At 41.3% G+C, this 15,964-nt stretch overlaps 1 protein-coding gene across 4 annotated transcripts in view; it reads left to right on the top strand.

The window, feature by feature from the left end:
* LOC110501280 (collagen alpha-1(XVIII) chain) overlaps positions 1 to 15,964 on the top strand; it is a 175,247-nt gene that overhangs the window by 98,779 nt on the left and 60,504 nt on the right. For all 4 annotated transcript variants that reach the window (XM_021578712.2, XM_021578715.2, XM_021578713.2 and 1 more), the window contains 5 exons: positions 6,071 to 6,612; positions 9,626 to 9,709; positions 9,973 to 10,035; positions 11,591 to 11,659; positions 14,886 to 14,967. In XM_021578712.2, the coding sequence (XP_021434387.2) occupies positions 6,071 to 6,612; positions 9,626 to 9,709; positions 9,973 to 10,035; positions 11,591 to 11,659; positions 14,886 to 14,967 (840 nt within the window). The remainder of the gene's footprint in view (positions 1 to 6,070; positions 6,613 to 9,625; positions 9,710 to 9,972; positions 10,036 to 11,590; positions 11,660 to 14,885; positions 14,968 to 15,964) is intronic.

The raw sequence follows: 15,964 nt of genomic DNA, 5'->3' as shown, positions 1-15,964 counted from the left end.
ATAATTTGCAAATAAATTCATAAAAAATCCTACAATGAGATTTTGTGTTTTTTTTCTTCTCATTTTGTCTGTCATAGTTGAAGTGTACATATGATAAAAATTGCAGGCCTCTCTGATATTTTTAAGTGGGAGAACTTGCACAATTGGTGGCTGACTAAATACTTTTTTGCCCCACTGTAGGTAGCTAAACAATAAACCATATTCCCAACTCATGACGTTACTACCCTGCATGAATCTGCAGGTAGCTAACCAACCAGGTTTAATGTTAGCTAGCTAACATCAGGCTATAACTAGCAATGCAAATGGCTCTGAGATACGAATAATATACCCCTAGCAAGCCAACCAGCTAATGTTAGCTAGCTAGCTAGCTAACAGTACACTTTAATTTGAAATGAAATGACTTTCTAACAAAATTAGAAATGTGTAATGTCTTAAAATGTTGCTAGCTAGACTTTCTTACCCATTATACATGGATGGCTGCTTCTCCCTCTGTCAATGATGCCATGGTTGCCCTTAGTTTGAAGATGTAATCCGGAGACAGGTGTTTTCTCCATCTCCTTAGCTGTCATACTCAAATTCCACTGATTACAAAATTCAATCCAACAGAAAGTGAAGAGCAACACTTATGCAGTTCTACTACGCAATATATATATATATATATTTTTTTAACTCGTTAGACAGGATTACCTACACGTACTGACCAACTCAAATAGACAGTAGCGCTTCATGGCAGACCGTTCTGAACTCATCTCTCGGCATGTTCCGCCCACTCATTATTTCAGCCAATCATGACTTGCGGGAAGGATGCTCTTTTTCTGTTGCTAAACCAACTAGGCTCATGATTTAACTATTGTATTCCTATTTACAGATGGCATACAAGTTTTGTATTAAGGCAGATGACAGTTGTTCTAGAAGGCATTTCTGCCTGTCCTGTAAAGTAGTGACGTGTGACATATGCCTAGTTTCCTGAAACGAGTCACATATACAGTATTATGCATGTTGAACTTTCAATTCCAACATTATAGTGTTGGTATGCGCACATTAGTGTCTAGCTGTGTTGGAAAACAGAACATGACCCACTTGAGAGTTGTTTGGCTTTTTCTTCAGTTCTGTCAAATGATGTTCTAATCTCTCTCACACGGATAGATTGGCAATGCAATAAGCGAGACACAGGAAGGACCCAATGTTATTTCCTTTTTTTTAATTATGTTTATAGGAGTGCTCTTCCGTAGCTTTGGCATTGGGTTAAGTAGATTACCTCATATATTTTACCTTTCAACCTAACCACCTGCAGGCCCTAATGGCCTACACTTCTCATAGATCCCCAGGAGGACTTTGAACCTTGTGTAATGACTCATAGAACTTGTTTATCTGTCATCTGAAGGTTCTCAAAGAATGTTTTGTAAAGGAGGAAAAACATATCAGCTGATGCTCAAAGATGATCAAACAAACTTGTAGAGGTTTTGTAGAAAAAAACATTTGTTTTGCATTACTTCCCATTTGAAGTGTCTTCTTTATCCTTGACTGATAAGATTTTTATCTCCCATAAATGCAATATTTATAAAGATGTATTGATTTATATTTTGAATTAGAATTATGATGAGATAGGACAACTTGTGCAAGGTTATTTGCTTATCACCGTGCGATAGAGGTGCATTTTCTCACTACAAATCACAAGATGCGGATTTGAGGTCGAGAGGACACACACGTCTTTGTGTTCTGTTTCTTTCCAAAACTTCCCCCATTATTATACACTGATCCCATACCATTCACCCAGGGTGACGGAAGAGGGAGCACAGATATTTGGGGAACACAGCTGTAGGTTTCCTGTTGCACTGACATGATGGCATTTAACAGATGTCACCGAATTAAAGGGGAACTGTTGTGTGTGTGCTGAAAGGTGTTAAAATAGAAGTCAGGAATTCTTTAAAATAAATTCCATAAAATGAATTAATTCACTGATTCCATTCAGTTAAATCCAGGAATTGATGGAATTTGAGAAATGTATCATTATTTTGTATTTTTTTTTATGGAATTAATTTCTTATGCATAATTTATCCTCATGCAGAGTATGCAGTGCATGATTATATTCTTCTACTTACAAAACTACAGCCTGAAAAATCTTCGACTTACAGTACCGGTCAAAAGTTTTGTCGTACCTACTCATTCAAGGGTTTTTCTTTATTTTACTATTTTCTACATTGTAGAATAACAGTGAAGACATAACTATGAAATAACACATATGGAATCATGTAGTAACCCAAAAAGTGTTAAACAAGTCAAAATATATTTTATATTTGAGATTCTTCAAAATAGCCACTGTTGCCTTGATGACAGCTTTGCACACTTTTGGCATTGTCTCAACCAGCTTCATGAGGTATTTACCTGGAATGCATTTCAATTAACAGGTATGCCTTGTTAAAAGTCCATTTGTGGAATTTAATTCCTCCTTAATGCGTTTGAGCCAATCAGTTGTGTTGTGACAAGGTAGGGAGGTATACAGAAGTTATCCCTATTTGGTAAAAGACCAAGTCCATATTATCAAATCAAATCATCAAATCAAATTTATTTATATAGCCCTTCGTACATCAGCTGATATCTCAAAGTGTTGTACAGAAACCCAGCCTAAAACCCCAAACAGCAAGCAATGCAGGTGTAGAAGCACGGTGGCTAGGAAAAACTCCCTAGAAAGGCCAAAACCTAGGAAGAAACCTAGAGAGGAACCAGGCTATGTGGGGTGGCCAGTCCTCTTCTGGCTGTGCCGGGTGGAGATTATAACAGAACATGGCCAAGATGTTCAAATGTTCATAAATGACCAGCATGGTCGAATAATAATAAGGCAGAACAGTTGAAACAGTTTAAACAAGAACACCTCAAATACGTAAAGAAAAATGACAGTCCATCATTACTTTAAGACATGTATCTTTGATGTATTCACTATTATTCTACAATGTAGAAAATAGTAAAAAATAAAGAAAAACCCTTGAATGAGTAGGTGTGTCCACACTTTTGACTGGTACTGTGTGTTTCTTTGTGATAATCTTGTGATCATAACTATATGTTGTGATGAGTATCATAAGCATTCGGTTTACATGTACATCTACAGTATACCCCTGGAACAAGAATCTGGGTGATAATATCTCAATGGTCTTAGGAAGTGTTTTCAGTATTTAGTGCATCTGATCTAACTGAAACATACAGTGTTAATTAACTCTGTTTTCAATTGAGGTACAATCAAGGATGACCATCCTCCCTTTTTTAGATTAACTTTTTTTCCAAAACATGATTGCGTGAGAAGCGATTCAAATTTCAAAACACAAAGGAAAAAAGCACTCGGAGGCACTTGTTAGAAAAAGCTTACAAAGTCTATTCAATCAGACTTCCCGTTTTCTGTTCAGCTGTGTCAAATTTTGTTAACGATCTTGTAAGATCCTAGTCACTTCAAATGTATACAGACAATGAAAAAGGTCCACAGACACTGGTCGTACACTTTGTGCCTTGCAATATTGCATACAGACAGTCATATCCCCCTTGGATCTATTTGAAATGCTGTCGTTTGAAATCAAAAGAAGTATGGGGCCACTTAAAGTAATGATTCACCCATTTTGCGCATCTCTCAGCGATGTTCTGTCGATTACCTGGGTCATTTCATGATTTCATCTGTATCTGAGCTATTCCCGTTCAAGCATACATACATTTGGCCGGTATGACATAGCATTTAAGACTCCCGAGTGGTGCAGCGGTCTAAGGCACTGCTTTTTGGTGCTAGAGGCATCACTACAGACCCTGGTTCGATCCCGGGCTGTATCACAACCGGCCGTGATCGGGTGTCCCATAGGGCGGCGCACAATTGGCCCAGCGTCTTCCGGGTTATTAGGGGAGGGTTTGGCCGGGGTAGGCCGTCTTTGTAAAATAAGAATTTGTTCTTAACTGACTTGCCTAGTTAAATAATATAAAGCCTCTCTCACTACACTGGAAGTTAACAGGAGTATGACTTTTATATCGCGAAAACGTCTATCATACATGTCAGATTTCAATACTGGCTGATGTCATAACATGGGAGGTTGTCTTCTCTCGAATGAGCCATTGATCATGCTTTTGCGATATTCCAACCTCAAGGAATTTGTAATTTAACAGAGGGACTAACACATTTCTCCTATTTGTCTGCCTCTTCAGTGCATTGCATAGTGCCGTTCGAATGTCAGACTCGACTCACATCGATATGCTGGTTGAACATGATGAGATTGTAGACTCCTATATTGATGGAGCAGTTTGTTTGGCGATTTTACAGCTAAATAGCTATTTCACATGCTGATATTGACTTTAGTATTATTGTAGCTTCGTCCAGCCAGCCCATAGAGAGAGCATTGCATTGTGGGCTTTGTAGTCGACTTGAGCTGCAACAGATTACCGCAACGATTTTCACATGTTGCTACCAACCTATAAGGACAAAATGAAACATTTGCTCACTAAAATATTTTTCTCACATATTAGTGTTATGTAACACTGGGAATTATAGGAATAAGCGGCACCACACCCTAAGAGCATTTTTATTTTAAATATGTGAATTCATTAAATATGCACATACTGTGTTTGCATGTAACACAAATCATTTTTTCTGGACATTGTATGAAGTCAGCCTACATTTTTTTGTTTCATTTTGTTAAGGACTTACACACAGCAGATTGTGGATAAATATTTATTTCATAATATCTGTAAATACTTTTGAGGAAAATGTCATCAACAATTTTTTTGACAACATATCAACAATTCCCCATGTATAAGTCTGAAGAATTTTTCAAGATAACCAAACAAATTGTGATGAATGCAGATGCTTCTGAGAGGCTGAGAAAAATGTGTTGGCATGCAGGAAGAGTCTGACTTTCGGGAAAAGTACACTGAAATTAGACTACCAAATGCCAAACAACTATTTAGACCCTATCACCATCTCTTCAAAGTCAGTTACTACATATATTCTGCTTTGTAACATTATCTATGAGGACTTTTATATTATGTGATTCAATGAAGTGAGCTTTGAAATTATGGATGGATGTCTATTTAAAAGTGGTTACAATTCATGACATTTTAATAATGCTAGTATGATAAACTAACAAAAATATACATTTGCATCTACTTTTTGAAATGTTTATTTTAAATGGACCAAAATACCCCCAAATTGTCAAAATTGATAAGTAGCTGCAAAAATAACATTTTTGCGTGTGGTGCCTGCCTGTCCTTAACTGACCCCATGTTAAAACCAATCTTAGACTGGTTAGCATGGAGTTCCCCTTATCCAATGTCAGTGAGGGAAGAATGTCATGTCGGCATGCATTCACAAGGGGCTTTGGGCTAAAATAACTCCATCTGTTGAAGGGATCTAGATTCTTGTAGGTCCCAGGAGAAGTGCTTTTGGGGGGATGCTTTTGGGGGATGTCATAGTTGCTATCAGTTTTTATAACCCACTCCATTATTTGAAGGCAGGCAATAGGAGTTGGCTTGTTTGAATTGGGTCCTTTGATAAATGCTCACATATAGGGTTGGCTTTCAAAAGTTAAGAGCAAAAGGTCATTGTTTACTGTAGCTTTGCAAAGTATATTAGCACAGTGGTTTGTTTGGCTGTGTGTCAGTTGCAATTAACTTCAGCCATATAATGTATTTGTTTGTAATGTTTCCCTGATATCTAAGTTGATTGACAAGTTGATATGCAATGCACAATTTATCTTGAAGTTGTGATAGATGTTTTACAAGTCCAAGGAAGTTTCCCATGTCAGGTCATATTTCTCTTAAATATTAGACCAGGAATCATTGAAATATCATTACATTAATGCAGATCTTCAAGTGACTCTGGACACTGGGTTCATTAACATTGCTGCCCCCTTCCCTCCCAAAAAACCTCACGAAACACTACAAAGAAAGTGTTGGCGGTCTGCTTTTACCTCGCAGGCCAAAACCCACTGTGTCAAACCCCAACACACTAATAGAGCACGCTAACCCAATCTCGCCATGCAGCCCACCCCGTCATCGCCGTTTCCTGTGTGCTGTGTACTAACTTCCTGTTTCTCTACCGTAGATGAGATCGGTGTCTCCCTCCTGCAACTGATCGGGGACCCTCCCCCAGACGAGATCACCAAGATCTATGGTCCCGACAACAGCCCCGGCTACATCTTCGGTCCCGACGCCAACACGGGCCAGTTGGCACTTGCCCATCTTCCCAGCCCCTTCTACCGGGACTTCTCCCTCCTCTTCAACCTGAAGCCCCAGTCCACCAAGGGTGGAGTCATCTTTTCGGTCACAGACGCCTCGCAGAAGATCATGTATGTGGGCGTCAAGCTGTCGCCGGTCAAAGCGAACAAGCAGAATGTCATCTTCTACTACACGGAGCCCGACTCGCAGGTGTCGTACGTGGCGGCCACCTTCCCCGTGCACAACCTGGCCGACCAGTGGAACCGCTTCTCCATCTCCGTGCTGGACGACAAGGTCACCTTCTACATCAACTGCGACGACCAACCCCAGGTGGTACGCTTCGAGAGGTCCCCGGATGAGATGGCGCTGGAGGCCGGAGCCGGGGTGTTCGTGGGCCAAGCCGGAGGGGCCGATCCCGATAAGTTCCTGGTATGTATCATGCTATGACTGGACTTTTTAATATCAGAGTTGGGGTCTGTTGTGTTTCAACTTGGTCAATGCGAAAATGTGTCATTTGTAATTTCCTGGATTGAAGGACTTGAAAGGCAATTCTACCCCAAACTCTCTTATATTTTACTCAGGGCCCTATCCTGAATAACCTATGGCATAATAATAGCATAAGAGTAGGATCTGTAGTCCGCAATTCTGGCTCAAACTTGAGCAGAAATCAAAACGTCCTATTAATTCATAGTTTTGACTTATGTGCACTTATCTCAAGCCCTACTATCCTTATAACATTTCCTACTTGAGAAATAGATCGGTGTCAGGGGCAAGTGGAATCGGAAATCAGGCCAGTCAGTGTTGCCCTCCTAGTCAGGCTGATTCAGACACGTGAAACCGAAACCGTCGTGTTTGGCAACCCCTTTATGATTTGATTGCCTTTAATTGGCCTGCTTTAAATCAAAACATAAAAGTGGTCTGACCCCGACCATCCCCTGTCTCCTCCGGGGAAACACAGAAGTATAATTGGTGGACTTCATGGTGGGGGATCAATTAGCTCCAGTTGGCCCTCCCCTTCATCCCCCTGTGTAAGTGCTGCAGCTGACCCTACTGTCGCTCTGCAGCACCCAGCACACAAATACAGGTCTCCCTGTAAGCAGAGGGTACAAGCAGACAGGTGCTTCTGTGACCAGGACAATCAATAGATGGTACCCTTTGTTTAGTTTTTACTGACATCATCTGAATTTGTTGTATCTCCTCATTCAGTAGATTGTAGGGTCATATTTAAGCATATGAATCACATAGTGGTCACTAATATGCCGTTTAAAAGTGTATAAATAAGTAGCTAGTTAGGTCTTTGTGTGCTATAAGCTATTCATCAAGCCTTTATTCACTGTTTTATTTTCTACTTGTGTGAATAAGGAAACCATGAATATGCTACTTATATTGCAAATCAGTGGCTTAATGTCATTCCTATACTGAAGTGTTACCAGTTGTACATTCAAATCTGTAAAGACTAAGACCTAACATTCTGAGAATGAACCCTGTTTGAAATTAATTAATGAAATTGAGTACATTTTATTTCAGAATATTTGGCTTGCGCTGGGACAATGTTGCTAGGATAAAGCAAAAGTTGAGATTGAACTTAAATTGATCCCGCTCCAATAAAAAGATTCAAGTCAGTATCATAAGCCAGTGTTTCCCAACTCCAGTCCCTGAGTACCCCCTACATTACAAATGTTTATTGTAGCCCTGGACAAGCACACCTTATTCACAAAAATATGTGCTGTTGGGAGTACTCAACATGGTAAGCCATGCAATCATATGATGTCAGAATGAGAACAGGAATGAAGACATACTGAAAGAGAAAGACATTTGACCTGCGTTTTGACAAATAAGGCAACATTGAATCTTTTTTATTGCTTGACTAACTTACATATTTCTGCAATGATTCATTAGTTGCCAGACAGCGTTGTAATTATTGTTTTACTTTCTGTCTATACATTTACAGATGGTAAACCCTGTCTGACTAAACCAAGATAATTGGATGATTTAAAACATGGTCAGAGGAAGCAATGATATCTTTATTCCAATAAAGCATTAACGGGCAACTCGAGGGAGTCTTTTTGTGCGTATTAACCCTGAGGTAGACACAGAAAAAGATTGACGGACGTGGGTTCGTTTTATGTCCATGGCATATCCTTTAAAATATGTGAATGTGTGTAGTTCTACCCACTGTTGGCTGATTTTGCTGGGCATTTCCTGGGCATGTCTTCAAGCAAAGTACACCTCAGGGCCTCGGAATGCTCAGAGCAGAATCCCAAATAGCTCTCATTTGGGTTCAAGACAGCTCAGTCGGTCTGTCCTATCTTGACAAGACCAAATGAGGGGATTTAGACAAAAGGGTTTGGCCAAATGTCAGGGCATTGTCTCTTTTGTTCTCCAAGCCGTGTGGAAGGGAGGTTTTCATCTTTTTAAAGACAGTTCTTAGAGACAGCTGAGGCAAACAATGGTTGTTTACATAGACCCCAGGCATTGCCCAAGTTCAGACACTTATCATTGCATTATCTGTTGACTCAACGCAGGGTGTTGAACCCTTATGCCTGCACTGAGGAGGTATAAGCCAGAGACATGTAACCACTCAAGTCAAATGTATAGATAGTCCATGAGATTGACATGATAGTTTTAACATATTTAAAATAAAAATAAAGCTATACATTGTTCATTTACGCATACTCAAATGACAACAGAAACATAAATAACAGAGTAATATAACCTGTTATTTTGGGTTATGATAGGGTAAGATAGCACCTGCTCCCAGGCCTGGAAGTAACAGTGGAAAACGAAAAGGCACATAGGGTGCCTACAGCTTACTGAAAAAAAGTCCTCATAAAATCAACAAAATAAATATATTTGATAGCTATTTAGGGACATTGAAGGCTTGTGAACACATTTGTGGACATTCATCGAAAGAGAAGGTCTTCATAACTAGAGCTTTTATCTGTTTAAAACATGTTAAAAGCAAATTCCCCTCAATCACATGATTGGCTTTTTGATTGACTTGATAAGATGCTATTAATGCGATACATGGAAAGAAGCTCCTGTGGTGGAGAGTTTGATGGACTGGGACCGTGGAAGAGGAGAGTGTCATATCACATGCGTCCATTTCATTGCTCAACACGGGGACAACTGTAATAAACTCCTCAGCTTCTTCAACAAGGGGGGAATTCCACAACAAATCCACCGCACAGATCAGGTACACATGTTTGAAGACACAGGACTTCAGAGGGAAGATTTATGTTTAGAGCAGGGCCATGGCTTGTGGGCTTAATGCTGGGAGAAGAATGCAGACGTGTACAGGCAGAGGACCAGCTGTGCAGCAGCACCGCAACATGCCTTGTTTTACATCACCCCACACATACAGACACCAGACATCAAAGGCCATGTATTGACAACTGTCGCCTGCGTATATGCGCTTGCCTGTGTGTGTTTTCCTTCATAGGGGGTGATTGGGGAGCTGAGGGTTGTTGGAAACCCACGGGCTGCTGAAAGACAGTGTGAGGAGGAAGGGGACGACTCGGATGTGGTAAGTGACCCTTGACCCGCCACCCATACATTAACATAGGTGGGGCAGCGTAGCGCTTATACAGTTGTTGCCTTAGCAGGATATGGGGTGGCTTAAACTTAGAGGGAACTTGGGAAATTAGAGGGAACAATAGCAACCAAACAGAAGCAAAGGGGCTGAAATCGGAAGGGACGACGTCCCTGAAGAAACATTTGTTTTTCATTGCAAAACGTTTTGCTACGGGTTTGCACTAATGAATACACCCCTGGTCTCTCCCCGCCCAGGCTTCAGGAGATGGCGGAAGCGGAGATGTGGAAGGGAAACTGGACGGGAAGAAGAAAGGCTCGGTATGATCGTTTGACATTTTTATGTTCAATTGAAGGTTAAAACCAGGTTATCCGTGACGTTTCAAAGGTCAGAGAGTGTGAGCAGCAAGGCTTGGCTATGTACTGGTTGTAGGTTTGGTAATGTCACCACATGATGGGTTTTTACAACACTGAACAAAAATATAAATGCAACATGTATAGTGTAGGTTTCATGAGCTGAAATAAAAGATCCCAGAAATTTTCCACACGCCCAAAAAGCATAATTCTCTCAAATTTTGTGCACGAATTTGTTTACATCCCTGTTAGTGAGCATTTCTCCTTTTCCTATGTAATCCATCCACCTGAATGGTGTGGTATATCAAGACTCTGATTAAACAGCATGATCATTACACAGGTGCACCTTGTGCTGGGGACAATAAAATGCCACTCTAAAATGTGCAGTTTTGTCACACAACACACTGCCACAGATGTTTCAAGTTTTGAGGGAGCGTGCAATTGGCATGCTGACTGCAGGAATGTCCACCAGTGATGCTGCCAGAAAATGTAACGTTAATTTCTCTACCGTAAGCACATTCAACCGGCCTCACAACCGCAGACCACGTGTATGGCGTCATGTGGGCAAGCGGTTTGCTGATGTCAACGTTGTAAACAGAGTGCCCCATGGTGGCGGTGGGTTCATGGTAGGGCAGGCATTTGCAAGGGACAACAAACACAATTGCATTTTATCGATGGCAATTTGAATGTACAGAGATACCGTGACCAGATCCTGAGGCCCATTGTCGTGCCATTCATCCATTCATCGTGCCATTCATCATTTATATATATTTTTTGTGTTATTGACTGTACGTTTGCTTATGTGTAACTCTGTGTTGTTGTTTTTGTCGCACTGCTTTGCTTTATCTTGGCCAGGTCGCAGTTGTAAATGAGAACTTGTTCTCAACTGGCCCACCTGGTTAAATAAAGGTGTTCTCAACTGGCCTACCTGGTTAAATAAAGGTGTTCTCAACTAGCCTACCTGGTTAAATAAAGGTGTTCTCAACTAGCCTACCTGGTTAAATAAAGGTGAAATAAAATAAATAAAATGATCCGCTGCCATCACCTAATGTTTCAGAAAGATAATGCCCGGCAACATTCCTCAAGGATCTGTACACAATTCCTGCAAGCTGAAAATGGCCCAGTTCTGCCATGGCCTGCATACTCACCAGACATGTCACCCACTGAGCATGTTTCGGATGCTCCAGTTCCCGTCAATATCCAGCAATGTCGCACAGCCATTGAAGAGGAGTGGGAAAACATTCCACAGGCCACAATCAACAGCCTGATCAACTCTATGCGAAGGAGATGTGTCCTGCTGCATGAGGCAAATGGTGATATCACCAGATACTGACTGGTTTTCTGATCCATGTCCCTACCTTTTATAAGTACTGTATTCCCAGTCATCCATACATTGCGGCCTAATTAATTACAATTGACTGATTTCCTTATAACGCTGTAAAATCTTAGGAATTGTTTTTTGTTGTGTTTATATTTTTTGCGCAGTTGTTGTAGAGCCTCCTTTGTCTTACTCTCCCCATAGGGTACTTTCAAATGGGACGCGGAGGTACAAAAATATGTGTGGGTTGAGGACGACAGACCGACAGTTACGGTATGTGCCCTGAAATCCATTTTATCTGTAAATGTTTCTGTTCACTCACAAGCATGTGAATTTTTCACCTTTTGATGTGTCAGGACTTCACTCCCTTCTCGTGAGCGGCGGACACAAATCAAATCAAATTGTATTTGTCACATGCACCGAAAACAACAGGTGTAGGTAGACCTTACAGTGAAATGCTTACTTACAAGCCCTTAACCAATAATACAGTTTTAAGAAAATACCTAAAAAAGAGTAAGAAATAAAAGTACCAAATAATTAATGAGCAGCAGTAAAATAACAATTGCGGGGGCACTGGTTAGTCGAGGTAATTGAGGTAATATGTACATGTAGGTAGACTTATTAAAGTGACTATGCATTATTTAGTAGGGATGTAGGGAACTATAGTGTATGTTGGGAATAGGGTGCAATTTGAGATGTAACCATCCACAGTGGTGTACTTTTAACATATGGTCAACATTGAAACCGAGTTATCTGGCTATTTCAAACTGTAGGGAGCTGTATGGGGAAGGGGTGGGTAGTGGGGAATGTATATGGCCGGTTTGGCTGTGGGTCATCACCTGGACAATGTCCTAAACTAACACGAGCATCATCTCCCCCACACAAACACACAGACGTGGACCATGCATTTTATGATATTACAATACCCTCTACAATAAGCAAATGTTGCAGCACAACCTCGAGCCTCCATACAACGGCACTGTCGGGGCACGCCGGTCCAATTACAGTGGAAGACTAGGTAGACAGCCAGATGTGTCTGATCCAGCTCACGGCGATGATATCGCCAAAGTTCCTGTTTTGTTATTTTGACTGGTTTCTCAATCAGACTTAAAAGTTGAGAGAACAGGAATAGGGAGGTAACGGAAAGAGATGACGGGGGAAGTTGGCCTGTCTTTGGCCTGCCAGACCTTGTAGGTTCCACAGGGCTCCAGGTGCACAGGCCAACTTTGAAGCCTTGTGCCACTTCACATGGGCTTTCCATCCTCCCGACGTGTTTATTAGCATCGTATGGAACAGCTGTTACCCAACATACTGTTGACTTTGACTTTCCATCAAGTTGTTTCATTGCAACATATAATGCCTGTCTGACCAGATTGTCTGAGTTTTAGCCTGTCTGACTCCCGCTCAAGCTTGGGAAAGCAAAGATGGAAACGCAGAGTTATCTGAGGAAACTTTCTGTTGTGCGACTGACGGTGGATTTGTGTGTGATTGAAGGACTTTACACAGTGCACTAAGGGCAGGATTTCACTCAAATCCGCACTGCAGAAAAAAGCGACAACATCGTTTCTGCTCCATTAAACAGCTTTTGGTAGAATGAGTTACCTACCGTCAAGCTTAAGAAAACTTGGAAACTCCCATTACGCAATTGTCTGGGTGAAAGTGCGTATAATTTAATATTGTGTGAGATTTGTTTTCTTTTAAGACTCAGCCCTGTGACAGTGAAGTAAACAGACTTCTTATTTCATTACATTTCTCACACAATTGTGTCTCGAATCTCATGTGGAGTCCGGGATTAGGCGTGTGTGTTTTCGGTGTGTGAATCTGGTCCTTGTGCCAACTTTACCTTGTTGCATCAGCTTTGTGGCCTAAATAGTTTTGTTCAGAGAACATATAGCAGACAAGTTTAAATCTGCATCGGGCAAAATTGGGCTTGTGCCTTCTATGGTTAAATTAAGTTGTGTTTTTCAAATCCATCACCACCAAGTGCCTCGTCTGTCCCCACCCTCTTCACTCCCACCTCTCAGAAACAATGAATGCATGGGAGTATACATGCAGGTCTGTTTTATTATACAGTTTATATCCCCTTGGATCTGTCATATAACAGTCACGAGTCAAATTCTTCACACAGTCAACTTCAGGCCCTACAAAAGGAAGAATGTTTGCCCACAGAGGAAACTGCTTAATTTTGTGAAGAATTACATACTTTTTATTTCAAATTGCACCCGTCCATCCATCTATCCATTCATCTGTCCCACCCAGTACTCCCCTCTCAGATTCCACAGGTGACAATGTGAGGCGTGTCACCTGGTGAAGAATGAGTTTAGAAAACGGGGGTGTTAGGTGTTATCTTCCTCTCACTGAGGGGGGTGAGTCTGGATATGGCCTCCCCTCTTGCCCTCTGCTGATTGTCCCATCTGTAGAGCGCTAGCAGTGATGACAGATCTTTGGCAGTCCTTCCTTGTCTCTACTCCCCAACACACACAACCTGACACTTACACTCAGACACACACACTGAAACATGTACACACACACACACACCCTGACACTTACACCCAGACACACACACTGAAACATGTACACACACACACACACACACACACACACACACACACACACCCTGACACTTACACCCAGACACACACACTGAAACATGTGCACACACACACACACACACACACACACACACCCTGACACACACACCCTGACACTTACACCCAGACACACACACTGAAACATGTGCACACACACACCATCTCCTCCACTCTGACCACTATCTTAAGAGCTGGAGCCCAAAACGGGCCACATTCCTGTTGCCAGACATGTTCCTCCCAACCAAAATACCTGCTGCTTGGCGCCATCCCATCCGCTCCCAGTGGGAGAAAGTACACCCACCATCTGCCAACTCACTGTTGTATATTCATAATGGGTGCACATAAACTTGGCGCCACCATCACAGCTCTTTGCAACACCACTGTAGAGACTACCTCACAGAGGGGAAGAGAGAGTGTGTTTGCTTGGTAATCTGTATCAATTTGTTTAGGGTAAGCTAGCCCGAGAGGAAATTACATAATGGACACCGTCTAGTCTGTGCTAGTCTGCCAACCATTAGCACGTATGATTACGCAATAACAAAAATAAAACACAAAACATATAGTACATACAGTGGAGTCTGAAATTATTGACATCATACCCCCAAGGCTAATCTCCCCTGTTATTGGTAATGGTGAGAGGTTAGCATGTCTTGGTGTAATGGTCTTTGACCCTGACCCAGTTGGGAAGCCAACTTAGAGTTGTCCTTGGAGCTGGATGTATTTTTATGGTCATATTAGGTCATATTATTACCCCACAACAACAAAAACATGAACATGGTTTTCTTTGTTTAAGATCTACAAATACTCATGTGGGATCAATATGCACATTTATTTACCTTTGGAGCTCAGCTGGATATATTTTTATGTTTAAATGTTCATGTCAATGCGGTTTTAACGTCTTTCTCCAGACTACCCCTCCGTCGTCACGCCCGATTCAGCAGCCCCCAGTGACCCGGCAACAACCAGAGGTGTCTCCCAAGAAAGAGACTGGTGAGTTCAATAAGGTCATAGTCTAGATCAGGACTCCCCAGCCCTGTGTCTGGAAAGCTACCCTACTTTAGGTTTTAAACCCAGTTGTAAATAACTTGATTCAGCTTATCAACAAGCTTATTATTGGAATCAGCTGCACTAGCTTAGGGTTGGAGCGAAAACCTACAGGACGGTAGCTTTCCAGGAACAGAGTTGGAGAGTCCTGGTCTAGACAAGACAGCATGTTGTATGGGTTTGCAAGACCACTAGTCACATTGGTTGACTATTGTAGATGTGTTTGTAGCACTTTATAGTAATATAAGATAAGATGTACTTTATTATCCATTAACTTATAAAACAGAAATGTGTCTTTATACACAATCCAACCCCCCGAGCATCATTTATAAGACGTGTGATTTGTGTAACATGTGTAAGTCATTAACACATGCCTTATAAAAGTTATTATAAAGTGTTAGCAATGTGTTACATGCATCTGTATTATATTTTTATGTAGTAACAGTGGACAATTGATCAATATTGACATGACCAAATTTGACATGATGGTTATGATATTATGAGAAAAGTTCATGGTTACCATACCATATTCATGCTATGTGTGATGACACTTCATTTTCATGATTTAGGTAGACTACTAGTTATTTTCAGTTGTGAAAAGTAATTACGTAAAAAATACTTTAAACTACTACTTAAGTATTTTTTTGTGGTATCTGTACTTTACCTTGTAATTTCAATTTTTGACAACTTTTACTTCACTATAAGGGCACACGGCGATACACAGGAGGCAGATGGTTGGAGTCTTAGACGTTTATTATTCCAAAAAGGGGTAGGCAAGAGAATGATCGTGTACAGGCAAAAGGTCAAAAACAGTTCAGAGTACAGTAGGTACCGAAGGGCAGGCAGGCTCGAGGTCAGGGCAGTCAGAATGGTCAGGCAGGTGGGAATGGAGTCCAGAAAACAGGCAAGGGTCAAAACCTGGAGGACTAGTGAAGAGTAGAGA

The sequence above is a fragment of the Oncorhynchus mykiss genome, chromosome 22 (genome assembly GCF_013265735.2).
Source record: "Oncorhynchus mykiss isolate Arlee chromosome 22, USDA_OmykA_1.1, whole genome shotgun sequence".
In the NCBI taxonomy this organism is placed as follows: Eukaryota; Metazoa; Chordata; class Actinopteri; order Salmoniformes; family Salmonidae; genus Oncorhynchus; species Oncorhynchus mykiss.
The sequence above is the reverse complement of the archived record's forward strand: the minus strand, read 5'-3'. Positions and strand labels throughout refer to the sequence as shown.